The 26456-nt window shown below is 41.5% G+C and overlaps 1 protein-coding gene across 5 annotated transcripts; it reads left to right on the forward strand.

Annotated features, from left to right (window-relative positions):
- The first annotated feature begins 1947 nt into the window (after positions 1 to 1947).
- SUN1 (Sad1 and UNC84 domain containing 1) lies at positions 1948 to 26122 on the forward strand. 5 transcript variants are annotated; one of them, XM_053470969.1, is made up of 23 exons: positions 1948 to 2123; positions 4942 to 5037; positions 8276 to 8491; positions 8945 to 9141; positions 9904 to 9927; positions 10011 to 10226; positions 11372 to 11494; positions 12258 to 12341; positions 12652 to 12762; positions 13152 to 13250; positions 13749 to 13842; positions 14276 to 14334; positions 14736 to 14881; positions 20955 to 21185; positions 21652 to 21729; positions 21831 to 21865; positions 22019 to 22163; positions 22468 to 22713; positions 23088 to 23172; positions 23354 to 23469; positions 24213 to 24380; positions 24501 to 24593; positions 25331 to 26120. In XM_053470969.1, the coding sequence occupies exons 2-23, from the start codon at positions 4961 to 4963 to the stop codon at positions 25442 to 25444; spliced, it is 2757 nt and encodes a 918-aa protein (XP_053326944.1). In that variant the 5' UTR covers positions 1948 to 2123; positions 4942 to 4960; the 3' UTR covers positions 25445 to 26120. The 5 variants fall into 5 exon arrangements, with proteins under 5 accessions (XP_053326944.1, XP_053326948.1, XP_053326946.1 ...); XM_053470973.1 differs by lacking the exon at positions 4942 to 5037 and having other exon boundaries at positions 25331 to 26122; XM_053470971.1 differs by lacking the exon at positions 12258 to 12341.
- The last annotated feature ends 334 nt before the right edge of the window (positions 26123 to 26456 follow it).

Here is a 26456-nt window from a genome sequence, read left to right on the forward strand (position 1 = left end):
GTAGTATTCTCCTTTTCTTATGCTGACCCCCCTTTCGTTTACATAGGGGGTGCTACAATTAAGAAAAAAAATAACTCAGCTACCCTACTTATGTTTTGGGATATAACTTGCAACCAGCTGCAGTTGTTTACTGATTGGATTCTGTAAAGTCGGTATTTGTGTTTTTGTTACAAAGTCCGGAACCGTGTATACTACTGACAATGTTATTTTATATACAGGTTTGGCTCTCATGGTGTGCAGCTTGTTATATTGCATATACATGAGTGTTGGGAGGCACTGGTTTGGAACCCAGTCTGTAGTATCTTGATTATCATTAATTTTTCTCTTACTTGATATTAACATTTTGTGTATTTAATGTATGCATACAATTTGAACAGATATCACAGGGATTGGTGTTATGATGTGATGCCCCCCCCTCCCCTGCAAAATAAGTTTCATATGGCCATTTGCTATAAACCTATATTTGTATCTGGCTTTATATTGTTCTGGTCTGGCACGAGACGTGGGCAGCTCAGTAGTAGGATGTGTAGCCAGCGGGTCCTTCGCTGCCTATTCCTGGATGGTACAGTCTGTCGGCAGTAAATGCCTGTCTGTGTAGGCGTGAATAGCCAGGATTAATGGAAGCGGAACTGCATGCCAAAGAAACACTTATAATGTATATTCATTTTATTTATCAGTATATTCTTATTGTGCTACTTCTTGTACATTCACATAGCCGGTTTCTCAGGGCTGAATAATAGCCTCCGCGTTTCTGTGTAGGGAAAGCATTCGCTCTGCCAGCCTCTTGTCCGTGGTACTCCTTCCCGCTTATGATTTCCCGGCAGAAAATAGTTCATATAATGCCGTTTATACCTGTTCACATTGTGCTGGGAATGTAATGTTTGGACTGTTTACCGTTTCTCATTAATCTGCCAGTAAATATCTGAAGTCTAAACCGGAATCCTTGAAGAAAAACAATTTTTTAATTTTTTTAACGTTTTTAGGGCTTCTAGCTGCGTAATTATTATGTGAACGTAGGCGAGAAGGAACTTGGCGCGGGGCAAGCCTGGACAGGGCATCTCTCGCCGTTAACCGCATGTTTAACCCTTTTTATGACGTCTTTACATTCCGGCACTCTGTTTTAAAACATTTTCTAAAGAACTGGCAGATTGATGCTTTCACCCTCTGGCACTCAAAATGTTAACCTTGCATTCCAAAACAGCCCTGCAAGCACCTGTACCAACTACAGCTTCGATTCTCGTCTCCGGCATCTCTGAAACTCCTCAGACGCCAATCCATGTGTTCAATTATGTTTCATATATTTGTACAATTGTATAAATTCCTGCTCTGCGAGATATTGGATTTTTTTTGTGATTAAATGGCATGTTTTTCGTGTATTTCTGCCCTTTCTCGCTTTCATGCTTTAAGGTTGAATCTATGCAATGCAGGGAGATCTCAAAATAAACCGCTGACCCTATTAGACAGGACAGCGAGACTATGATGTCATGTATGTGTAAATATACATATGTGCAGAAGAATGCACATAAAAGCATTCCTCCCCCAAAATGCACGCGTGTTAATTACACCCGATATAGAACATCGCTGCCTGATGCAGGAAGGAAAATAGAACGAGAATCCATTAGTCAATGTACCTTATTGTACATATTGCAGATAAATACACGATGCCAGGTGCGTGGGACGTCACCGATAAGCCCTGTCGGCTTTCGCGTCATTAACACGGCAGTTCTGTGCGCACCGGCGGCTCCGGCTAAAGTGTAACTAAACTGCTATTAATAAAGTAAACGGTTCCAAAACTGTTTGAAGTGCGTGTGTGTTTGAGAAGGTGCCTCGGGGGTTAATGGTCTGGGCCGGCTTGTACTCCCATCGACCAATCGGTTTGAAGTGTGTCTCAGACAGACAGCGGAGGCTGTGGAGGGGGTGGGTCACGTTAGTCTGATCCATCAGGCTTTGTTGAGGCTGGGAAGCCATTTTGGGATTTTGCAACCGTGTGGAATAGGAAATTACTGTCAACTTGCAACTTGTGGGCAGCCTGAGCTGCAGGATGGAAGGGCCTGGGATATAGAGCGACCCCCGCAGCCACTCTGGAGATGCCCCTTAGCGGATACTGCCTTTCGGAGAGCTAGGTTTGCTTGTGTACTTGGTCCTTTCCATTCAGATCTGTTCTTGACAAGCTGCTCGGATTGATGTAGCGAGTTATTAATAGTTCCGTGTTGTCTTGTTGTTGCTATGCTGTTCTCTTAGAATTTACAAGGCTGTTTCTATTTAAAAGCACCAGTGCAGCTCCTATTTATTTTCTTCGCAAGGAATAGATTCAGTGTCTGCCGTGTAGTGGCTGGCGTCTCGCTTGTGACAGCGTCGTGTGTGTGATGTTACTGTGTACGCGTCAAACGTGTTCTCTGCACGATGCTTGTAATTATTGGTCAGGATCATTTCGCACTGTAATGTTATATAGATATTGCGCATGTTGACCGCTGTGAAACTTTTCTTTTTATCTAGAGGCAGGGGGGTGAGCGCACAAGCTACTTTATTTGTTTTTCCTTCAGAATTTGTGATTATGTGATGTGACCAAACTCATCCTATTCCCTCGCTTTGATTGTTTTCCTTTAACCCTTTCAGAGCCTGAGGGGCAGTAAAACATCGGTGCAAAAGTATTGCCCAGGCACTGAAAGAGTTAACATAAACAGATTGGGTTGAGAGCTTTAAAAAGTGCTGCATGTTTACCATTTATAATCGGCCGCTGCTCAGCCCTGGTATACACATGGACATGTATCTCTGCTTTACACGTGCTGGGAGCTGTGGTAGCAACTTCTGACATTCCAGCTGTCAATGGACTGCAACCAGTGCCAGCTGTGCATGATGAGAGTTGTAGTTCGGCAGAAGCTGTCCTTTTTGTATATAGCATTTCTGCACTCAAGGCATTTGGCTGCAGCTCTGGAAGCTTTGGTCACAGGCTCCCTGCCCCGAGGCGTTACTTTTCCTGACTGTCTCCTTGTGGATTTTGCCGCTAAGGTGCAAGTCTTAATGATCTTTCAATTAACCCATTTGTTGCCTGCCTGGCCGCTGTTCTGCCTAGCTGTTACCAGAAACCGCATTAAAGGGAGTTATTGGTAGATACTTTGCCTCACAGTGGAAGTCTGCAGTGGAAAGATTGAATAGCGTCGTCCTGTTGTGGCACTCCCTGTATCGTCATTAAGCCTGCCGCGGTTTGTAGGAATCTCGTGCATTCATACACGGTTATGATGGACGTTTAGTTGTAGGCATGGTTCTTGTGATGTGCTTATTCACGCCTAGTATAATAGTGGCTCTCACTATACACAGTACAGTGTCTAATACCTAGTCAAGCACTACGTGCTAGAGGTGGATTTACATGTTACACATGGGTTGTTTAGTGGGAACACTAATACATAATTATTTAGTGGATAGAGCCTGCTTTCATTCTATTGGCCAGTCTGTATGTCTCTATATAAAGTTTTTGTTAATACATGTTAATTTTTATCTTGTTTTTACAACACAAGAGATATTTATTAGGTGTGCAATCGTACTTTATCACCACCCGCTGATATTGGGCAAGCTGTTAAATTAATTTGAGATGTGTTTCCGATTCAGGGGAATTGTATTGGTCGCAGCTTTTAGCATTGCTGGATTAACTAAAACTGCCTACAGCTTGGGGTGGGGGCTTAGTTTTTAAATGTTAATTACATGGAAGTTCAGATTAGTGGCAAACAGGCATAGAGCCAACATTATTTGAAATTGCTTGTCCTGAAATTCTCACCCTTCAACAGCAACAGTAAGGGAGATAATGTAACCGGTAGGATAAATGTGGATTCACAGAAAATATCTGTTTTGTTATTCTGTAAGTCGAGTTGCGGAGGTTAACCATTGCCATGCCTGCTCTGGTGACTGTTTCCATGCTAAATGGAGCCCCGGTGGTGCAGTCCTCAGGCAATTCGTTATGCTGGTTTCATTGTGTCAGAATCCCAGTTTGAATGGGGAATGGTTTTATATCGAAATAATAGTTTTATTTTGTGATCTTGTCTGAGTTTAGCCGCAGGTAATTTTGTTGGACAAGACGTTCTAACTATATAAACGTCATGTAAAGCACAGCGTATGATACTAGATACATTGCATTTGTATTGTATCTTAATGTTTAGCTGGTTTAAGACAAAACTGTAGCAAATGCACGGAGGATACTAGCTTAAGCCTTACACAGCGGATGGAGTTTATAGTTGAAAGAGACAGTCATGTGACTTTATAGCATAATGTCAGAACTCACCTGGACTATTGGAAGGAAGTGATTGGACTGAATGGTTGTATCATACAAATCCGTGTAACGGCCCCATCAGCTGGAACATTCCATTTGTTGCTATAGTAATGGAACCCTTTTCCCCCTAAATAATTAAGAATGTGTATATAGTAGAACTTTCCACCATATTGAGTCAGGCTTTATACATTGGTGTGTTTGCTATATTTCAGAGAGAGTTGTTTCTTTATTAATAATCACACTTTTCTCTAAACAGTGAGCCCCGAGGTATAAGGGTTTCTCTCAGGCTTTATACTGTCTTGTGGCTGTGTTATGGAAGCCACAAAACTAACCTTTGATGTATTGCTGGGTTACTTCTGGTCACGTTCAGGATTTTTAAGGATACCGCATGCTTGCACGTGTGTTGTAAAAGTTTCCCAGCATGCACCTGATAACCTTTCTTATTGGTTGTTTATGGCGCATGGTTTTAAATCGCTTTCTTGCTGTTACTCCTTGAAAGGCAGTTATTCTAAAGCATATAACTTTTGTGAAAGGTCTTCTTGAGAAGGGCGAGGTCTACTTGGAGCATGCACTGCTGGTTTAAATATTCAGCCTCTGAACGTTAGGACTGTCTCTTTACCCGCCTGTCTCCGGAATGCCTAAGTAACGTGTCTTGTCATTGCACTTTCCACTTGTTCCAGTATGATCTGATCGGTGAGAATGGATTATTCCCATCTCCACACGTATGCTCCCCCTCAGTGTCTGCCAGAGAACACTGGCTACACCTATGCGCTAAGGTGAGAAACAAGGCTTCTGGCTATACCGAATATTCATGAGGTCTGCTCCTAACGCCAGTAACTGAGTGTTGCCTGTTATTGCATGACTGGGGAAGGGATAAGCCAGATGAAGCTAGGATTCGTTAAGTCGGGCAATGCAGATAAACCGGTCTGTTCGCTGCGCTCAGTGAGAAATGATTTTGCTGCTGCTTGAAAAGACTTCAGCTGCCAGTCCTGTGAATAGAAATACTGGAACGGACCGCAGATAAGAACCATTCGGCCCGTCTAGTCTGCCTGTTCTTACTGTACTAAAGACTCAAATCATAATCCACTCTTGGTCTCAGATTCAGGAGCCGTATCCCATGCGTGTTTAAATTCCCTCACTGTATTAACATCTGCTGGGTGGCTGTTCCATTTATCTGCCATCCTCCCAGTGAAGTAAAACCTCGTAATGTTACATCTAAACATCTGATGCTTTAGTTTGACTGTGACATTTCTTCTTCGAAATAAAATTTCCCTCCTGTATTTTGATGGCTGTTCCGCCTACCTACCACCCTCGAAGTAAAACTTAAATGACATCTACGCCTCTGTCTATTTTTATAACTCTTCTCCTTTAAATGACCTGATGTTTGATCCCGACTATCTCTGTTTTCTGTTTGTTTACTTTTTGTCTATGAAGCATCACATCTATTCCCAGCGAGTCCCCACTTCGCCAGCCAGTGCCTCTCCAGCTGATGAGTCAGATGTTCAGAACTTCTGTACCGGAAACGTATCCCCACCCAGTCGTAGTATTTAAAGCATACATTATTTATTTAACGTAAGCAATTGTGTATGTGGGGCTTCGCTTCTGCTCCAGAGGCTGTCACGAGAGGATATATGAAATTCATATGAATTCATATGCATGAATCCATTTAGCATTCAGAGTAACCTGTTTTTGAAGCTCGTCGTGTCTGGGCTTGAAAGTTTTTTTTCCCAGGTACGTTTCTTCAGGGATTCCCTCTGGTTTGCGGAGCATGGGTTCTGACTCCAAGAAGTCCAAATCACCATGGAATATAGAGTAATGCTTATACCCGTACACGTGATACTTATCTCCGGTCCAATCCCCCTCTGGTGATGGCTGTTAGACCCCCCCCCCCCAATGCACCTGTGCAAACTCCTTTGTGATTTTCTATACCTCTTTCCTGCCACTGATTGACAGCTTTAAGCAGCCAATCAGTGGCAAGAAATGTCAGATCATGGAAGAAGAAAGTAGCTCTTGCTTCATCGCTGCAAGTTTTGTGTTGGGTAAATGCGTTTTTTTTTTTTTGTGCGTTTTGGAAGAATGCATATCAAGCACTAATCTTTCCGAGAGACGCAGTTTTTGGTTTATCTTTTTCTTTTAAGCAGACAACTTGAGAAAATTAAACTTTTTAAATGCCGGCAATGCTGTATGAATTAGCGTTGTGCTGCATTGAGTTCTGGTAGGGGGAATGTTTAAGAATGCACAGTCTTGTGTTTAATTAAAATTGTGAACCTGCAATAATTATGTTGGAAGGAAAAAAACAATTGTATTAATGGTTTCTAATGTGTCGACAGGGTTGTACCCTTCAAACATTAAACTCCAAGTCTTTCCTTTGGCCTAAAACCATTTGGAAGCAGCGAATAAAAAATGGCTTTTTGTTGGGAGGTACAGCTGTTGGCCGGTGTTGGCAGCTGCTCTCTTTTTGACGCACTACTTTTTTTTTTTATGGTAAATGGCAGCAGACATGCCTGGATACAGTAGAAGCATTGATCTGCAGCGGGTTTACACCTGGCACTAGACTTAGCGGCTTCATTCTTATGAGACATCTTATGAGTTTTGCAGTGCTGCACATAATGTAATTTAGGGCTGCAACTAAATATTATTTTCATAATCGATTAGTTGGCCGATTTATTTTTTCGATTAATCGGATAAAAAAATGAATATAAATTTTTCATTTATTTAAAATTTAATAAACAAACGATGTTAAATACAAACAGCAGAATAAAAATGCTTTTCTTGTCTTTATTTCCCAACCAGCCCCCTCCCCCAATTTATGCACATTTGAGCCCAGGCTTGCCACGCTGCCTCCCACGTATGCCACGCTGCCTCTGTCCACCCCAGACATGCCACGCTGTATGCCATGTGGCCTGCCATGTATGCCACGTGGCCAGCCTCCCACGTACGCCACGCTGCCTCTGTCCACCCCAGACATGCCACGTCTCTGCCTGCCACGTATGCCACGTGGCTGCCTGCCACGTGGCTGCCTGCCACGTATGCCACGTGGCTGCCTGCCACGTATGCCACGTGGCTGCCTGCCACGTATGCCACGTGGCTGCCTGCCACGTGGCTGCCTGCCACGTACGCCACGTGGCTGCCTGCCACGTACGCCACGTGGCTGCCTGCCACGTACGCCACGTGGCTGCCTGCCACGTACGCCACGTGGCTGCCTGCCACGTACGCCACGTGGCTGCCTGCCACGTACGCCACGTGGCTGCCTGCCACGTACGCCACGTGGCTGCCTGCCACGTACGCCACGTGGCTGCCTGCCACGTACGCCACGTGGCTGCCTGCCACGTACGCCACGTGGCTGCCTGCCACGTACGCCACGTGGCTGCCTGCCACGTGGCCTGCCTCCCACGTGGCCTGCCTCCCACGTGGCCTGCCTCCCACGTGGCCTGCCTCCCACGTATGCCACGTGGCCTGCCTCCCACGTATGCCACGTGGCCTGCCTCCCACGTATGCCACGTGGCCTGCCTCCCACGTATGCCACGTGGCCTGCCTCCCACGTATGCCACGTGGCCTGCCTCCCACGTATGCCACGTGGCCTGCCTCCCACGTATGCCACGTGGCCTGCCTCCCACGTATGCCACGTGGCCTGCCTCCCACGTATGCCACGCTGCCCCTTATACCCCAGATATGTCACTCCGTCGCCCTCAGATATGCCTTATACCCCCCCGATATCTCATATTGGCAACGATTTTCATTATCGATTAGTTGTTGCAGCCCTAATGTATTTAATGTGATTATAAAATTGTGTAGTTTTGTAAGAATTCCAGCTTTAACTCAAATGTTGGACCTCATACAAAAATCCTCACTGGTTACAGCCTGTTGCCTGCACTTATTTAAGGCATCTAATATTTCTTTTGGTTAATGAAGCAGTTCTGTAATTGACTTAACATTACAAATGCTGTTAACTTTGTCAGAGTTGAACTGGTTTGAGTGGTCATGTGAATTTTTTTTTTTTTATTTTTTTTTTAGCTCAAGTTATTCTTCCGAGGCCCTCAACTTTGAAACCTTGCATAAGTTGGATCCCGTTTTTGATTCACCAAGAATGTCGCGGCGGAGTCTGCGTTTGATTACTACAGGGAGCTATGCTGATGATCTGCATAACGACAGCATTATCTCCAGTGCGTCTTATTCCGGAAACGTGTCGTACACCGGCAGCGTGTCCTCAAAGGACAGATCCTTCAACAGGTAAGCTGGCTGCTACACTTGGCAGTTCCAAGTTAAATCATCTGACGGTGGCGATCAGTGAAGTTCAGAAGACAAGTTTAAAAAGTGTACAAAACGCTAAAGGGGCTGGTCTGCCTACTAAATGCAACATTAAAACAATGTTTAATGTGGAAAGCCCAAAGAAATGCCAAGTTCTTGACGTATGACATTAAAGCAGGCTCTGATAGTCTCGTTTTCTAGTCCCAGTAACTAAAGAATGAATACACCGCTTTTGGATGCAGAAAAGTAAACTGGTGTCCATGCAGAAGGAACAGCAACATGCATCAGTTTAGTGGTGTACGTGCTGGACCCTGGAAACTTCCATACGTCACTGTCTTAGACTGTAGATGTCATAGCTACCTTTGGAAATCTACTGGTGGGGAAAAAAATGGCTTTACAAGATTAAGCTAAAAAATTGCATTTCCTTTTGCCCAGATCTCTTCGGCAACAACATAACACTAGCAAGCAATCCTCATCCAGCTCTCATCAGTCTGCCACGAAGAAGTCTCTCATCAACTCGTCCTTCCTCAGCCAGAACAGTTACAGCAGTCATGCCGCCGATGCCTCTGTCTTGTCCTCTGTGCTGGATGAATCCTTGATCCGGGAACAGACTGAAGTGGATCACTTGTGGGGTGAGTGTGGTGCTTTATTCTCTGCTGTTCTGGCCAGAGACTGGGACTGTGTTCTGAATGCGCTGATGGGAGCATAGTGCAAGCTTGGCTTATAAGGTAGATGTTACACCTGTGGATTTGAGTCTCCTATATGTGTTCTATCCAGCAATTGTTCTTGCAAGAAATACGACGCAAGCGAAGGGAATAAAAAACAAGAAATGTGCTGGTACATAAGCACTTTTTCATTTTAGAATCTGTAGGCCGATATACTTCCATTTAGTGGATATACATGGCAAACTTCATAACCTCTTACATAGCAAGCGTCTGTTGAAAGACCCTGTGATCCAGTGGAATGCCCTCCGATGCTCGAGTAACGACAGTGCGCACACTTGAGATGGCATAGAGCTTCCCTTCTACATACTAAGTGCTCGTATTTTGTGGTAATAATTAACTGAAACACTATGCATTTTCTTGGAGAATGAATTAAGTCAACCCTGCCCCCACACACTCTTTATTGACTTGTATTTGGATCTCCAACTTAGAATAATATATTTTAGGTAAACGGAGATACTGTTTTTGGTAGAACAGCAAGGGCTAGAATTCCCTTTCTGTGTAATCACATGTTGCCTGGCAACACATTCACATATTTTAGGACTATAATTTAGTCTTTTGTATAACATTTCAGCACAATTTATGTCGACTTGTGCGCAGCTGGATAAAAAAATGGAATATGTGTTAAGAATGCAAAAAAATATTTAATTTTGTTCTCGCTCTTCATTTTAGGGCTAGATGACGATGACCCAAAAGGTAAGCGTATTTTCCATTTATAAATTGGTACTCCCGTTATTTCAAACACCGGCTTTGACCGTTTTCCTTCTCTTTCTCTCCAGGTGGGGATACAACAGTGATTCAAGCCAATGGAGAATTAAACTCTGCACAGACACAAACTACCATGATAAATGGATACACTTGCAATGACTGTAGTATGCTGTCTGAAAGAAGTGACGTCCTCACTGCATTTTCTGCATCTCGTGCAACACCTGCACACATACACACTGCCTCGACAAAAGTCTACACCAGGGACCGGGCCCAGAAGCACAAGTCAAGTAAGATTCCTCTTATGTGCTCCTGTTAGGGTAAAATCATCGTTTTTTTTTTTGTTGTGTTCAGCTGGATGGCTGCAGGTCGGATTGTTACAGTATCATTTTATAGCTGGCATTTTTAAGCATCTGGACCTTGAGGTATTGGTTAGGGAACCTCTGAGGATATCCTGGAGAGCAGGTGTTAAATAGGTGTGAAATGTGATGGTTCTGTTCATATTTTAGGCTGGTATTAGGTGTTTGGATGTTGGCAGAATCCTTTGGCTGCAGACTATGCAAACTATTTGTATGTCACACAGTTCTGTGATTTGCAATTGGTTAATTCATGTTCCTTAATTTCTGAAGACTTGCAGAATCGTGTCCCAGAAGGTCTCTTGGACACTTAATTTCTTCCACGGGTGCTTTAAGATCCCATGCGTTCCAGCCAGTGACCAAAAGCAGAGCGATGATGGCTTATTGTTAACTTTCATATGGAGCCCTGCAGTTATAAAAGTAAACTGACATATTATATTAAAAATCGAGTACATGGTCAGTTGTACAGTATACGTTGGTACCAAGGATATCGCCAAATAAGCCAATCCTTACTCCAGTCTCCTCCATTTATCAGTGGATGCTGAATAATTTTTTTGCCGGGAAGCAATGTGCGATGCTGAGCTATGCCGCGTTAAACCAACAATTGTGCTCCGTATACGGTTGTGGGAAAATGCAGTTTAAAAGATTGTTGTATATTTCGTTTAGTGTTATCAGTTTACTCAGTGCTATATATATAGTACGAGGTGTGAACATCCCATGTTGACAGTCAAGATAGTGAGCCCCTCGCAGAAATGTATCTGGATTGTTTGTAGCCCAAAACTGCAGCTGTAATTAAGTGTATTATCTCTATTTGCTTGGTTGTATCAAGAGCTAAGCAGTGGGCTATTTTTTTCCCCCATTATATTTTAATGAAACCCAACCTCCCTTAAGTTTGAGCTGCAAAGTACTCGTGTTTTAACCAAGGCTGTACAGTCCTCACCTACAGACTTTAATGCTTTAGTTTTCTTCCAATGCATTATTCTGCCCTGAGCCTGCCCAGAAAGTTTGTGTTTTTTCAGCATCATTTGCTTTGTTTTTCGATGTGGTAATTGAACATTCATTTTTTTTTCTCTTGATAGGAGAAATGCCTTATTACGTGAATAAGGCTTTGCTGCTGGTCAGAACGTCTGCTATGACTATAGCAGCTCTGTTATTGAACCTTTTTCATACGGCCATGTTGAAGCTTGGTTATGAGTTCAAAGGTACAGCTTGCCCAATAAGCCTCCGCACATTGATCCTCGCCCTCCAATCGGTGATACCTTACCTGTTCTTGTTGGGCAAGCGGACTTTCTAGCTTTATCACTTGTTTCAAGGGTGGCAAGCTTATTCTATCTCTAAAACCTAATTTTCTTCACTCTAGAAAATCACATTTTCATTCTATAATCTTTATCTTGCGCTTAACGTGAACCTGCAGTGCCATGTTCATGGGGTTCCTTCTGGCAGAGTGCAATTTTGGTGTAAACATTGCAGTAACCTACCTGCCGCCATGTTTATTGACCATGTTTCAGAGGTTTTCCTTTTATAATATTAGCAATGGTGACTAGGACGTGCGAACCGGTATTGTACACCTTCCCGAAATCCGCTGTTTGATCATATGCTGGACATAGGTGCACAAGCAGCGTTGCATGCAGTTACACATGTATGCAAACAAATGCTAGGGCGCATTAAATGTAATGCAACAGTTTTAGTGATCCCTGAACGTATCGCTGGCTCCTGCTTTTATCCACTTTTGAAATGTGTTTACTCCGTACATCTACTGCACGCGCTTTAACTTTCATAATGCAAAAGGTGCTCACAGTTTCCTCTGACGGCTCCCGTGACCACATATGTATTAAACTGCTTAATGATTACTGCACTGGGAATAAACAAACTGTAATCATAGCCTAGATCCTCGTTTCCCAGGTTTCATGCAAATCCCGACCCAGACACTCTATTTTATTTTTCCCCTGTGTGTGTGTGTTGCAGCTCATTCGAATTACTGTGGAAGTATGAATGTGAGAGACTATCTAAAAGAGGATGGACAGCTCCGTGTAAACGGGGAATCCTTGTGTAAGTATGGTACTCATGCATGCGCTTCATTTATTTTAACCCCTTTAATTTGAACTGTCTAGGTTTTTTCCACCCAATCTCTTGTTTGATATCAAGATAAATTATAAAAAGAATGTCACCTTAGGATTTCCATGTTGAGAAATGTCTGTCCGTTTTACCATTGAGACTTTTTCCTACTATACAGTATACTTTTTTACGATGGTCACTCTTGACTCAACTTTTGCAAAAATGTGGCACTTCTTCTATTTGTTTTTTCCTTCACCTTTGGTGTAAGAGTCGCGCATTAATCGCTTGTTACCGTAACCAACAGGTGATGACTGTAAAGGGACGAAACACCATGAAACTCACACAACTGTCCTCACGCAATCGTCACGGGCTAAGAGGGTGACGGGGTCCATATGGCACATCTTTTCTTATGCAGGTTTATTTGCACCTTTGTTTTTGTGACCTTTTTGATGTCTTAAACGACTTCCCTTCTTTCTGCACTGTCTCTCCCTGCTCATCATCACTTATAGATAAATACGCACAGCGATTAAATAGTCTGAAAATTGCATAAATGTATCCTGAGCAGAAAAAGAAAATGTGGTGCCCATATATTGTTTTCCTACTCGTAACAATTTTTGGTGGGATTACTTTTGGCACCGCTGTACGTGAGAAGTCATCAGGAAAGTGTCTGCTGTTGCGAGCATCCCGTGCTTGCCCTAAGGCTCTTGTCCTGTATCTGCTATGTCGCTAATGCGTTTTTGGCTTCCCGCGAATCGCCGGTCACTTGGTGTCTTTGGTAAACAAACCTTTCCTCTGTGTTTTTAGGCTACTTTTTGCAACAAGCCGTGCGAAGCGTTGCAGCTGCTGGATGGTTTGTATCCAGGAAGGCGTTGTCGTTTCTTTGGTTGGCCATTGTATCACCAGGTTATTATTTTTGATTTTGCACATTGGCATGAAGTCTTGACCTTTTTGAGCGCTGAGATGAGATACTCTCCTTGATGCTCAAACTGGCAAGAGGTTATTGATTCACCTTTCTGTGTTAACATGGATTATGTTGCGTCTGTCATTGTACGTGTTGGATGCATGCCTCTTTGTCTTCTGCCTTTCCACTGTGGATTTAATTCTGCGAAATCTAAAATCACGGTCACCAACCTTTGACTGTCGTAGAAAGGCTTTCTCTGCTCACTGCTGTATTTCTCTGATCTAACAGTCATACTACTAGGTAAAAGGATATCTCCTCACCGCTTGGCGTCGGGGAAATTATCGATATCACGTCACATGCTTTCATTCCTGGCTTCATACATGTTAATCCTCGGTTGTGTGTCGTAACTGTCTACACACGAAATCCATGTGTATTTGGGTCCCGGCCTCTATTTGCACAGCATGAAATCTGTGTCTAATCCGCTCTTTTGTCTCTTGCAGGAAAAGCAGCGTCTGGAATGTTTTGGTGGCTGGGCACGGGATGGTACCAGCTTGCCACGCTGGTCTCTTTGTTAAATGTTTTTTTTCTAACCAGGTCAGTAGCCGGTGGCTTTTGTTTTATTAAAAGCAGTTTCTGCGAGGAAACATTTCTCAAGAAAAGCAGTGTCGCCATAAAAAATGGAAATCTATCTATACAAACCAGCCGAGCAGAAGTGCTTCAAGGAAATGCATACATTGGAAACCTTTTCTCAGCACCTACTGCGTTCATACGAATAATAGCATCCATGTCATTGTTATACGTATTCCGATTTTCAATTTAAACGCTCATTTTGTGAGATTGATTAACCCAGATAATAGGATTTTCCTTATCACAGGATGTATTTTTTTTTTTTCTCGATTCTATTTTTTACTCCCCCCCCTCCCACACACACGCACACACACTAGAACAATGGTTTTGTAAAATGTTAAATGCGGATTTGAAGCTTCACAGTTAATGATGGGTTTGTCTTCCTGTATTTTAACACTAGATGCCTTCCAAAAGTACTCAGATTGCTGCCTCTGCTGATTCCTTTACTACTATTATTGGGTAAGTCTTCACATAAAGTTGATTCCAAAGTAAAGTTAAAATATTGAAAAAAGAAGTACAGTGCCCCTAAAAAAAAAGTCCCAGTCTTGGTTTGCTTCTTATTGCGTTGAGACACAATTCATTTTTTATAGATCAATATTATATTGGAGTTCATTATTTAAAGGGATAGCTAGGGTTTCCCTTTCCTCACTGTTTATTATGAAGGGTAAGCGTCAGCGGGTTCCTCCAGCTAGGGCTGAATTGATTGAACTGTGCACCTATTGGGGATGTGCATTTTGTAATATAGTCAAGTTCCTGAAACACAATTCTCCCTTTAGTGAATAAGTCCCCATTGTGGCTTTTTAAACCAGAGGCTTCAGTCTCCTTAAAGTGTGTGTAAAATATGAGCTTACTTTGCAAAGGTCTGTGGTTCATGGGCTTCGGCGGTTTGTGGTCATTGCTTCCGGCATTTGGTGGGTTAAGAATGGATGCTGTGCAGACTGCAGAAGATACAGTTCCGATCCTCAAGCCCACAGCAGATATCCCTGTGCCCAGCCAGGACACACAGGTAAAATTCCACAAACATGGTTTGATGTGTGTGCTCCAACAAATTAATTTTATTATTGTACTACTTTATTGTTATTATTGTAAGTCAGATTCTAATTTCAATATTCCATTTTGGTGCCTATAGTTTTTTTGGATGTTAATATAGTGTTATAAATATAAAAACGTGTCTGTATTTTATGAATCTTACTATAATTATTGAATAACATTTACTGTATGAATATATATATATTTACGCTGTTATGCTATCAATAACCACTATCGAGTGTAAAGTCAGAGTCCACACTCCTTGTTTTCTGCAATTAACAATATTTATTAAGAGAGGCTAAACAAATTAACAATACATATACAAATTACTATAAGTTAGTATATGCTGTTACCAAACTAACTATTCATTGATTAAATGGAAATAACAAAGAAACAGCAGGATAAGCCTGTAAACACGTGATACAATTACCACTCCCTTGTGATCATCTCCACGCAGACTCAGAGAGAGAGAGAGAGAGAGTTGGCAGGACTTTATAAACACAATAAGTCCTCCTTCTGCTGGACACTCCCCTGGTAACCTATCTTCTCCAGTGACCCTTAGAGACCAAGGTGATAGAAAAGGGAAAGGACATTGCACTGGGGGAGGGAGTGGAAGGTGACCAAATGTCCTAACTGATTTGCCATGTGCTCTGCAGAGAAGAATCTCCATTTTATGTTTGAGACCACCTTAAGGTCTTGTATAGAGAGGCTTTGCCCATTGGATCTCTGCATCATAACACCATTTCACTTCATTGGCATACAGTTGGTTGTCAATCATGCCTTCCTTTTTACATCCCTCCTTTTGACAATGAAGTGGATGAGACCCCTGGACTCTATAAAACCCACTGGAGACAAGAGGGAGAGCGTACCTGGCAGTGTATCTACTATGTATGCATGCCCAGCCCGCTATTCACAGAGTTCTTACCATTTGCATTCCATAATGGAGGTGATATACTCTGGCAATCAATGACTTCAGGTAACAACACATACAAACTTGAATAACAATACATACGACAGAAACACACAATACAATAATAAATGGATGTATGAATAGGTTCCCCAGAGCAGTACCCCATGTTGATTAGAGAAAGTATTAGCTAACTTTTGCCACCAAGTTGTACTAGGAGTGTCAGTTAACAACTGTAGTGCTGCTGTCATACTGGCTATGTCTACTGCATTCACTAACCCAACCCAGTTCCTACACCTCCCAGAACTGTGTCCACAACCCCTCTTCTATATCTACTTTTACCCCTTTCTGCCCACCTTATTGAAGCTCTTTCCATAGTACAGGTAATTCTGGAACAATTTTGAAAAGGTGTAGAAATTTTAAATGTGTAGACACTAACCAGTCAGTTTTACATCCCTACCACATAAAAGTACAGTAGATTTTCCCCAATCTGACCATTTACATTCCCAATCATCTTAATTGCCCTGGTTATCTACCCAAAATCCCAGAATATAATTCTTTCCCCAAAAGTTTCCCCATCAATTTTTAACAACACCCCCACCCCCACTGAGTATTACATATAAACACATATCATATACATTGTCACCACTCCATATTTTAGTCCATTCGTAATTCCCTCTGCGGTCTCGAGAGGGCGGAGTGATGCCTAGGTCAGTCCAAGAGCTGTTTCTAGTATAATTGCCTTCAGGATGTTGGTCAAATGAGTTTGTGTTAAGTTCAAGTATTGGAAGATTCATTTTTGGTATCTGTATAACTTCCATTATGTTGCTGAGTGGATGGAGTTGCATTCAGTTCCAATAGGGAATTATTATCGGATTCACATGTCCTGAATTGTTTAAGGAAATGCAACATGACCGGAAAGATGTTGAGCTTCATTCTTCTTAGAATATTATTTCACGTTGTCATACTTCGGGCACCTAAAAAGATCAAGCAGAAGCATCAATCCTTAGCAGTTAACTCTGTATCTGGAGCACAAGTCCCTTTATATAATTTACACTGATCTACATGCACCCACTTATATCCAGGCTGCCTTCTGGCCTTTTTGGGGTTAGACCTCTGTACATGTAGAACTGTTGTGCCCAGTGTATCTCGAATTACATAGGGCCCTTCCCAATTTGCATCCCAGGGAGAATTTTTCTGAAAATTTTTAATCATTACCAATCCCCCCTTCTCAAACAGAGTTTGAGGTGTGGATAAAATTTTACAATCTGTTGGGGCCATATTGGAGGCAGCAAAGTGAAGCAATGAGTTTAATTGCTCTTGAATTTGGGAGAGATACTGGTCTCTAGTCACAGATTCTCTCAGTGGAGTTGAAAGTTGTGGTTCACCTGGATGGCCTAGTGCCATTTTTCTCCCTGTCATTAATTCATATGGAGAACACCTAGTGGCATTAGAGGGTGTAGCTCTGATAGCCATGAGTACTGCTGGGAGATGGTTAACCCATGATTTGCCATATTGTACCAGCATTTTAGATAACCTGGACAGAGTATGATTCATTCTTTCCACTATACCGGATGACTGGGGATAATAAGGTATATGAAAGCTCTGCTGTATTCCTAATAGAGAACACAGTTTTGCATATCTCTCCACAAAACATTTTGCAAAGGTCTACCAGCATTCCTTCTGTTCGCATTACATCTGCACCCAGTATAGTACCTTCAGTGTTTTTACTTTGCCAGATCAGTATTTTCTTACTCCACTGAGCACTTAAAGTCAAGGTCACTTGTGGAATAAGAAATGCCTGAGACTGGGAGCCACCAAGTCCTACAAGAAATGTCCTTTTAGCCTCAGAAGGAGGACTTAATGGTAGATCGGTTAATGTCACTGAAGCTCCTGTATCAATCAGAATCTTAGTGTAATGTCCTGCCATAATACCATGCACATATGGACGTCCAGAATGGTCCCTAAATGTTTTACAAATAGGAACTATATCATCCAGTGCTAGTCAATCTGAAAATAAAATTAGAGGAGCTTCATCCCCTGGTTTCAGTTTGTGGTCGTTAGTAACCGCTCCCTGTACTGTCATCATTCTCAGAGCCTCCCGCGCCGGACCATACAGATTGGTCCTAGGCAGAGGGTTAGAATGATGTTCCTGACCTGCCTTTTCAGGACTGTTATTTCTTTTCATCTTTACAGATCCTCTTTGATCACTTTCTTTGACAGACCAAGAGGGGGATGGACTAACATGCCATCCCTCAGTCACCCTTTGGTCTCTATTGGCCTTCCTACATTTCTTCTGTCTATGACCATGTTTATTGCAATAATAACAAATCCCTCTAAAGGGAATCTCAGGTAGAGATTGCTTCCCTTCATTGGTAGTTACAATCGCAACCTTGCTCTGTCCTATGACTCCTTTCCTCATTAAATTCTGCCTGGCCTTCCCTATGATGGTCAATACCCCTTCCAAAGTATCTTTTTCCTCTGCCATCATCTGCACTCCAGGGTCTAAGTAAGTGAATTTTTTTACTAGGTATTGTAGTAGATCAGGAGGAGTTTGATCTGGTGGAATGCGGTGGGTTAGCCGATAGACTTGCTCAAATTTGGAAGCAAAAACCCACGGATCATCTTGTAAATGCACCTTCATCTCAGCAAGTGAATGACTATCTAAATCTCTGTCTCCTGTTACAAATTTGGAGACAGCTCTAAGTCTGTCTCCCTCTGTAGCCCATTTATCATCTTTAAACCAATCTCGGTCTCGATTAATAGGGCCATTTATGGGTGGATTAAATCTACATGCAATGCTGCTTGGGGCCCACATTTTAAGCATCATACATGCCTCTTTCGGAGAGAGCATATATTGTTTAACTGCTGATTCGAAATAAGACATGTTTGAAAGGACATCTGTTTTACAGTCATATGGGGGAAAGAGGGGCTTTAACTTCATCAGCTGTTTCATCACCTTCTCTCTATCCTGCTGCTGTAGAATTTTAGCAGTTTGTAGGGTGGCAGATGTCCTGCTTTTAACACTAGGTGAAACAGATAAAGGGTCCATAAACTGTGGTATTGCTGGCTTTGTTACAAGAGGGGTTAATACAGGAATACCACCATTATCTAGCTCATCCAGTATACGGTTTCCTATGTTTGTTCCTGGGTTCTCATTCTCTACAATACTTTGTGCCTCTACTTCTTCTGCACATGTTTCCCCCTGGCTGCATACAGCAACTGGGGTTTGCGTGGCCAAACATGTCCTAAGGGATGATATCAACTCTCCTCTTGCTTCGTAATTGTCCTCTAATGTGCTTACATAATCTCCATTTAATCCACAAGTTGGACAATCACTATATTTACTTGTGTTGTTTATTATGGAGGCCACAGGAGTGTGCCCCACAAGTATACGGTTCAACTGATTCCTCAATAACTTCAGCAACTTCATACAGTTCTGGATTTTCAGTCTATCTTTATTCAGGCACCACTTCTTATTGTCTACTCTGCAATTCTCTTTCTCACATTGCAACCACAAGCTATGCATTTGTTTAAATTCATTTTCATTTTCCATCATTAATGGGTCAAAAGTGCTAGCTTCTGCATACTGTGCTACAATTTCCATTCTTATATATCAAAAAATAAATTATAATTTACTCACACGACTTGTGTCTTCAGACTGCAGGCAATCAAATGGTGTGCACCCCACTTTGAATCCTCGGTCTGGATAAAACGCGATCCTCCAGAAATGATGTCTGGCTTACTAATTGCGTCTCACTCTGGTTGCCTCTTAGGATCTCTCACGTCTTGGCCCGAGACGTATTGCAGAAAACGCTTCCAGCAAATAAAACAAAATCGGTTCAGTTATTTTGTCCCTTTTAGCTCACTTGTATCTGGAGAAAACTGGATTGTCCCCCCTTGCAAGTGAGCAAAAAGTGGTAAAAAATAATTACCTGGCTCGCCAAATGTAAGAAATTATGCACTTAGAAATATACTCACACTAAATCGCTAAATCACTAAATCACTCCTACCTGGCTCGCCAAATGTTATAAATATAAAAAACGTGTCTGTATTTTATGAATCTTACTATAATTATTGAATAACATTTACTGTATGAATATATATATATTTACGCTGTTATGCTATCAATAACCACTATCGAGTGTAAAGTCAGAGTCCACACTCCTTGTTTTCTGCAATTAACAATATTTATTAAGAGAGGCTAAACAAATTAACAATACATATACAAATTACTATAAGTTAGTATATGCTGTTACCAAACTAACTATTCATTGATTAAATGGAAATAACAAAGAAACAGCAGGATAAGCCTGTAAACACGTGATACAATTACCACTCCCTTGTGATCATCTCCACGCAGACTCAGAGAGAGAGAGAGAGAGAGAGTTGGCAGGACTTTATAAACACAATAAGTCCTCCTTCTGCTGGACACTCCCCTGGTAACCTATCTTCTCCAGTGACCCTTAGAGACCAAGGTGATAGAAAAGGGAAAGGACATTGCACTGGGGGAGGGAGTGGAAGGTGACCAAATGTCCTAACTGATTTGCCATGTGCTCTGCAGAGAAGAATCTCCATTTTATGTTTGAGACCACCTTAAGGTCTTGTATAGAGAGGCTTTGCCCATTGGATCTCTGCATCATAACACCATTTCACTTCATTGGCATACAGTTGGTTGTCAATCATGCCTTCCTTTTTACATATAGTATAGACGCATGAATAGGTTAATCCAAGACAGGAATGCCCAGAAACCAAGTAGCCTTGAAAAATAATTAACTAAATCAAAGTCCCTATCAATTCTTCCTATATCATAAGCAGGGTCCTCTTGTAAGTAAAGATTTGTTATGCACCACTTATGCCCTGGTTCGCCATTGAGCACTGGTTGCTATATAAAACAAATATATCAGTTCGACTTGGTTTTGTGGTGCCATTCAAATATTTGTATTGGATGAAGTGCTGTGTAAATAGTGGGCACTGTATAAAATATAGCTTATACTAGACAAGTGTATCCTACCCCAAATTCACTAAATAGAGAATGTTGTAGCAACGCCTGTTAAAGTGCCACTTTTTTCCCCCTTGCCCCAGAACTATAGGTCACACGCTGAACACTGAAAGGGTTTTTTTGTTTTGTTATTTTATAAAGGAGACAGATCTTCACATGGCCGGTACAATCAAAGAGCTGGAATATAAGCTGAGGCTTATGGCCATGAATCACAGCCATCATGTAAAGGACCACGACAAACTGGCACTCTTGGTGCAGAACATTCAAGAACGGGTTGGGCAGATGAGCGACCAGGACCTGATATCCGGACTAATCACCAAGATGCTAAATGAGCGTTTTGCAACACTAACGGATAAAAAGGAACACGCCACGGTAAATATTGTTACGGGGATGAGGTAGACCATTGACAAAGATGTATGACTAAGTTGCTGATATTCACTATAGGATTTCATTTCAACTTTTTGTAAGCAGAGATGCATCTTGCCTAATTTTACACACTAGATATAGATGCTCTGCCGATCTTATTAAATTACCAAAAGGAACAATCCATGGTAAATATTATTAAATTATCAGTGCATGTGGTGCTCAAAATAATCAGAATAAGAGATGGACCAATAGTTTTACCAAACATAGCTATATATATATATATATATATAATATATTATATTTCAGAAATGGGGCTACATGAGGTTTGCAGGCCAGGGAAAGCCAACTGCATGGGTTACTCGTAACACTGCTGCTTGTGCCATGATTAACAGGACCTTGTTTGGAGGAAATATTCTTGTGAAGATGAAATGGCAAACGTCTGACTACAAACTCTGGTTTCCTCTTATTTTAGGATGGATTCCACTCCACTAGCTCAGATCATGAAGCTCGTATCTTGCGTTTGGAGACACTCCTGGGAAAACTTTCAGAGGTATGACTGCTGCTGTTAGTCTTGCAGGAATGTAGGATGTGCTTGCAGCGAGTTTTTTGTTCATAGACTTTTCTCCCTCCTAACACAAATATGTCTTGCAGGCAATAGAAGAAGACCGGAAACTGTTAAGGACAGGGTAATTTCTTTTTTTAATTTTATTTAAGTCACTTAAGAAAGTTTTCTATAAATAATAGCGTTGCCATTCAGACACTATATATAAAGGTTTGAAATGTAGTACTGATTAGCATTATATCCTAAATCTTGTTTAATGTGTGTCCTTTATTTTAAGAAGTGGAGCAGACACTGAAGATCAGGGCTTTCTTAGGCAAAAGATTCAAAACCTGGAGCAAGAGTTTGCTGCGTATAAAGCTGAATTTGTAAAAGAGAAGGCGGCAAAGACCAGCTGTGCCCTACCAGATTGTGTTCTTCAGAAGGTGAGACCAACTGATTAACCCAAGAGGGGCACAAGTGACTGCTGAACAATATTTTCAGCAGTTTTCTAGGTTTTTTGTTTTTATAGCTGATAAGATTTGTTCATATTGCAACCTTCTACAATCTGTTTTTGTATGGATTTGTAGATTTGCCTTTCCAGGACTTGCCTTTGGTCCATGGGTGTGCTAGAAAAATGCCCTTAATGTAACTTCAAACACCATTGTCTTTGTGTCTTGTAAATAATGGTTGCTGCTATTGCGTCTAACTTTGATATTGCTTAATTGGGCATGTTTTGGGTTTTATCAGGTGGATGCAAGAGTCAGAGAGTCCGTTGAAATGATGTTTAGTAGCCAGGAGAACCTGCCAGAATCTTTCCTGCATTGGCTATCTGCAAACTACTTAAGCAAGGCTGACTTTAATACCAGACTCCAGGAACTTGAGCTCCAAATCCTTAAGAACATTTCACACCATGTATCGATCACCAAACAAGTGCCGTCTGCAGTAGTGATGGAGAGAGCAGTGTCTGGAGGCATATCAGGCATAACGGAAGAGGTACGTTTTAGACGTGTGAGAGGACTCTCTTACTGAGTTTAAAAGCATTTGGTAAGTCTAAAGTTTAAAGCTACTGGTACATAGTTGCCATAGCCCCTTAAACCTGTAAGCAGATATGTATTAGAGTAGGGGTGACTTAATATTTTATTTCCTTCTGACATTTAAATGGATCTCTGAAGACAGGTTGTTGACAGTCTGCCTTTTTCTCTCTGCCTCTCACTAAACAAAAAAACAACCATTTAAACCCAGTAAAGATAATTTTAAAGGTAACTATAAGATGAAATATGGCTTGCATGTTGTCGTCTCCCCTTTCTGTGGTGTCTTTCTGCTTAACACTTAAACTCCATTCTAACGCTTTTTTTGTATATTAATAGGAAGCCCATGTGATTGTCAAAAATGCTTTGAAACTATACTCTCAAGACCGAACTGGCATGGTCGATTTTGCATTGGAGTCAGGAGGTAGGTGACACGATATGGTATCCAGGTTTGGTGCTTGGCTGTTTTTCCGTTTACTTGCATATATTTTAATTTTGAGAACTAAAACTGGTTTACTATAAAACAGTGAGGGGGTATGTATAATATAATAACATTTACTACTCTATCACATAAACACTTTCCATATTCCACTGCCTTTTTACAGGAGGAAGCGTCCTGGGCACTCGTTGTTCTGAGACCTATGAAACGAAAACGGCACTTATGAGTCTGTTTGGGGTTCCGTTATGGTATTTCACACAGTCCCCCAGAGTGGTAATACAGGCAAGTATTCATGTAGTAGCCCATGGCTCCTCTGCCGTTAGTCCTTGTCTTCTGGTCCGCCTTACGTGAGGACAGGTAACTCTTTCTTTAGCCCAAGACAGAAATGCACTGGCCCACCTGTGCTCCTCAGAACTCTGAAAACCCAAACTGTTGGGGGTTCTTGGACAGATACTTAAAAAAATATTTGCAAAACATTTAGAAACTCTCTGACCTTTACAACTATGCTGAAATCCACTGCAATAACACTTCATAGTTATAAAGGTCAGTGCAAAGATTCTAAATGTTTGAATGTTTTGCAGATTTGTAGGCTTTTATATAACTGCAGAGATCTGGACAGGAGCTGGATGTGTCAGAAAGCTAAGAGTGCGACTAAATGACTAGGTTTCATTTCAATTTGGTCAAACGCTGTATGCTTGCTGATACATTAATGCTCAGTTGCTGGCTAATTTTGCACATTAGATATAGGCTGTATGGCGATACTATTAAAATGTGACACTGCTCAATTAAAAATGATTGGCTAATTTTAGCTGTTCATGTCCTCTACATTTTGGAATACAATGTAGAACAAGCACTTCTTACATGTTTGTATGTTTTCCCTATGTGAGAGCCTGAAAAGCATGCGCAGACTAAAAAATGTATCGGCTTGTCACTTGACAGCCCAAAACTGCCAGAGGTTTGCAACCTTTAATTCCCTTTAATACTCCACAACGAAAATGATTGGTACTCTTGTATTCCTGTTTCAGCCGGATATGTATCCTGGAAATTGCTGGGCATTTAGAGGCGCTCAAGGTTACCTTGTTGTTAGACTTTCAATGATGATTTACCCAACATCTTTCTCATTGGAGCACATACCAAAGTCCCTCTCCCCAACGGGCAACATCACAAGTGCACCTAAAGACTTCGCTGTATTCGTAAGTGCCCCACAAACGTAACATCATTAACTGTGTCTGAGACGTGCAATACTGTAGAATCTACATGACTTTGTTTACAGTAGTGGCTGGGATTTGATCTTAATTTTTTTTATATTGTAGGGACTTGAAGACGAGTATCAAGAAAACGGCACTCTGCTGGTTCACTCACTATATGACCATGAAGGAGAACCACTGCAGATATTCCCGGCGATGGTAAATATTTAGTTTGTGTTTAATAACTTGTGCTTGTTAAAGAGCCAACGTAAGGGCACGTGATGCTAGGGCTGTGCTCGCCACACTTAAGAGCTATACGTCTATACTGCTTACCCACTTCTGGTTAAGTAAGATAATAGAGTGCTAATGAACAAGCAACATTTCATATCCTCAGCCCGTCATAAGTCTGAGCAGCTACAAAAAATGTCGCTAAAATTCTGACTCAGCTTGAACAAAAACGTGTGCGTTTTGTACCAAATTCGCAAGTATTTGCAAAGAAGAAGAATTTCTCCAGGTTAAGTATGTGCTTCTCGGGGTATGCACTGGGGCATCTGACTTTTATGATGTGGGGGTTGTTAGTAGATATTTTATTTTGTAGTAGCTTTAGTCTTTATTTCAAAGACAAATATAATTGGGTTTAGAAAAAAATTCAAAATATACTAGTGTCTTTTTGGAATTCTCCCACATAATATGAAATGTGGACGGACGTAAGTATTCAGAAAACGGATTGTCTGATGGGACAAAGTCTGGGCAGTTACTGTGTAACTTGATGCTGATGGTCCTGAGTGTCCTCTCCAGAGAGGTTGAGGTGAGGTTCAGTTTAGGTATCGGGAAGAATAGCTCTTATTTTATTCAAATGTAACTTCTTTTAAGCAAAGTTGAAGTAAATCTTTCTTTAGTGGAAGCATAATAAACTTGAAATGGATCAAGACATTTCTGTGTTTTTGCTCTTTCAGGAAGGGAATGAGAAGCCTTTCCAGATTGTGGAACTTCGCATCTACTCCAATTGGGGCCATACAGATTATACATGTCTTTATCGCTTCAGGGCTCATGGAACGCCTGTCCAATAAATACAGGTGTTGCTCGGATGTATGTATCTATGTAAATACAAACCTGGAACACTGGAATAAATCTGGAATTTGGATCAGAGGTATATGCTGTAATAAAGTTTCCAGCTAAAAAAAAATGCCCAGTAAAGGGATTAATAGAGCAAAAACGGATTACTAAACCAATTTGATTTGCACTTATCTGTTGCCAGCTCATTTTAGTTTGTCTCCACGTTCGGTTAAATGCTGCATGTAATCCACTAAGGATGGAAAGGCCAGTTAGTGGGAGATCTTTAAAAGACCCCTGTGCTGTAGTGAGCTCTTTAAGGTGCATCTTGTCTTGCTCATTGGAGCTGTAGTTTGGGGGTTCTTCCCAGTGCAGGGTTTATTGTTGAAATCGGTATTTTAGATGTACCTTTTCATTCTCTAGGGCTGCGCTTCGGTGTCTAGACATTTGTATTCGCCATGGGAAAAGTGTAAGAAATGGTGGCCTATATAACGCTGTACATGGCATTCGTTCTGTAATTGAGAATATGCAGCTTCCATTGCTTGGAGGGCCCCATAAGATATTAATAAAGATATTAATGTCCATATGTAATGATATTCCCTACTTCCCTAAAAACATTTTTAAACGGAAGCAGGTGAATTCTGACAAGTTAATCCTTCATATGCAGTTAATATCCTTATTTATCCAGTGGCGGTACCATAACTTTAATTACTAAAGGATACTCGAAGGACTGAAATAATATACCCATAAAACTGTAGAAAAATAACCAAAGTGTCATAATTTTCAGTCTTTACTGTCGAGGCATTTTTCGTTGTATAATAAAGCACTTGCCGTGTCGTCCCTGGGCAAGGAAATCTAGCGGGCATAAAATATTTTGCAAATGAAATGCTGCCAATGCAAGCCACGTATCGGGTTTCCTGATGTCTGCTCTGACTGATCTGAACACGTAATTCTCTTATGGTACTTTGCGGTACTAGCGCAGGAATGAGCATTACTTGTATTAACCTGATACCCCTAATATGTTTGTTT

Source organism: Spea bombifrons, chromosome 7 (genome assembly GCF_027358695.1).
Source record: "Spea bombifrons isolate aSpeBom1 chromosome 7, aSpeBom1.2.pri, whole genome shotgun sequence".
Classification (NCBI taxonomy): Eukaryota; Metazoa; Chordata; class Amphibia; order Anura; family Pelobatidae; genus Spea; species Spea bombifrons.

Excerpts from the sequence above, each read along its gene's own strand:
- SUN1 (XM_053470969.1), top strand. The coding sequence starts at position 4,961 with ATGGATTATTCCCATCTCCACACGTATGCTCCCCCTCAGTGTCTGCCA. Across the intron at positions 13,251-13,748 it reads GTTGGCCATTGTATCACCAG|GAAAAGCAGCGTCTGGAATG; the intron begins GTTATTATTTTT and ends TGTCTCTTGCAG. Across the intron at positions 24,381-24,500 it reads CTAAAGACTTCGCTGTATTC|GGACTTGAAGACGAGTATCA; the intron begins GTAAGTGCCCCA and ends TTTATATTGTAG.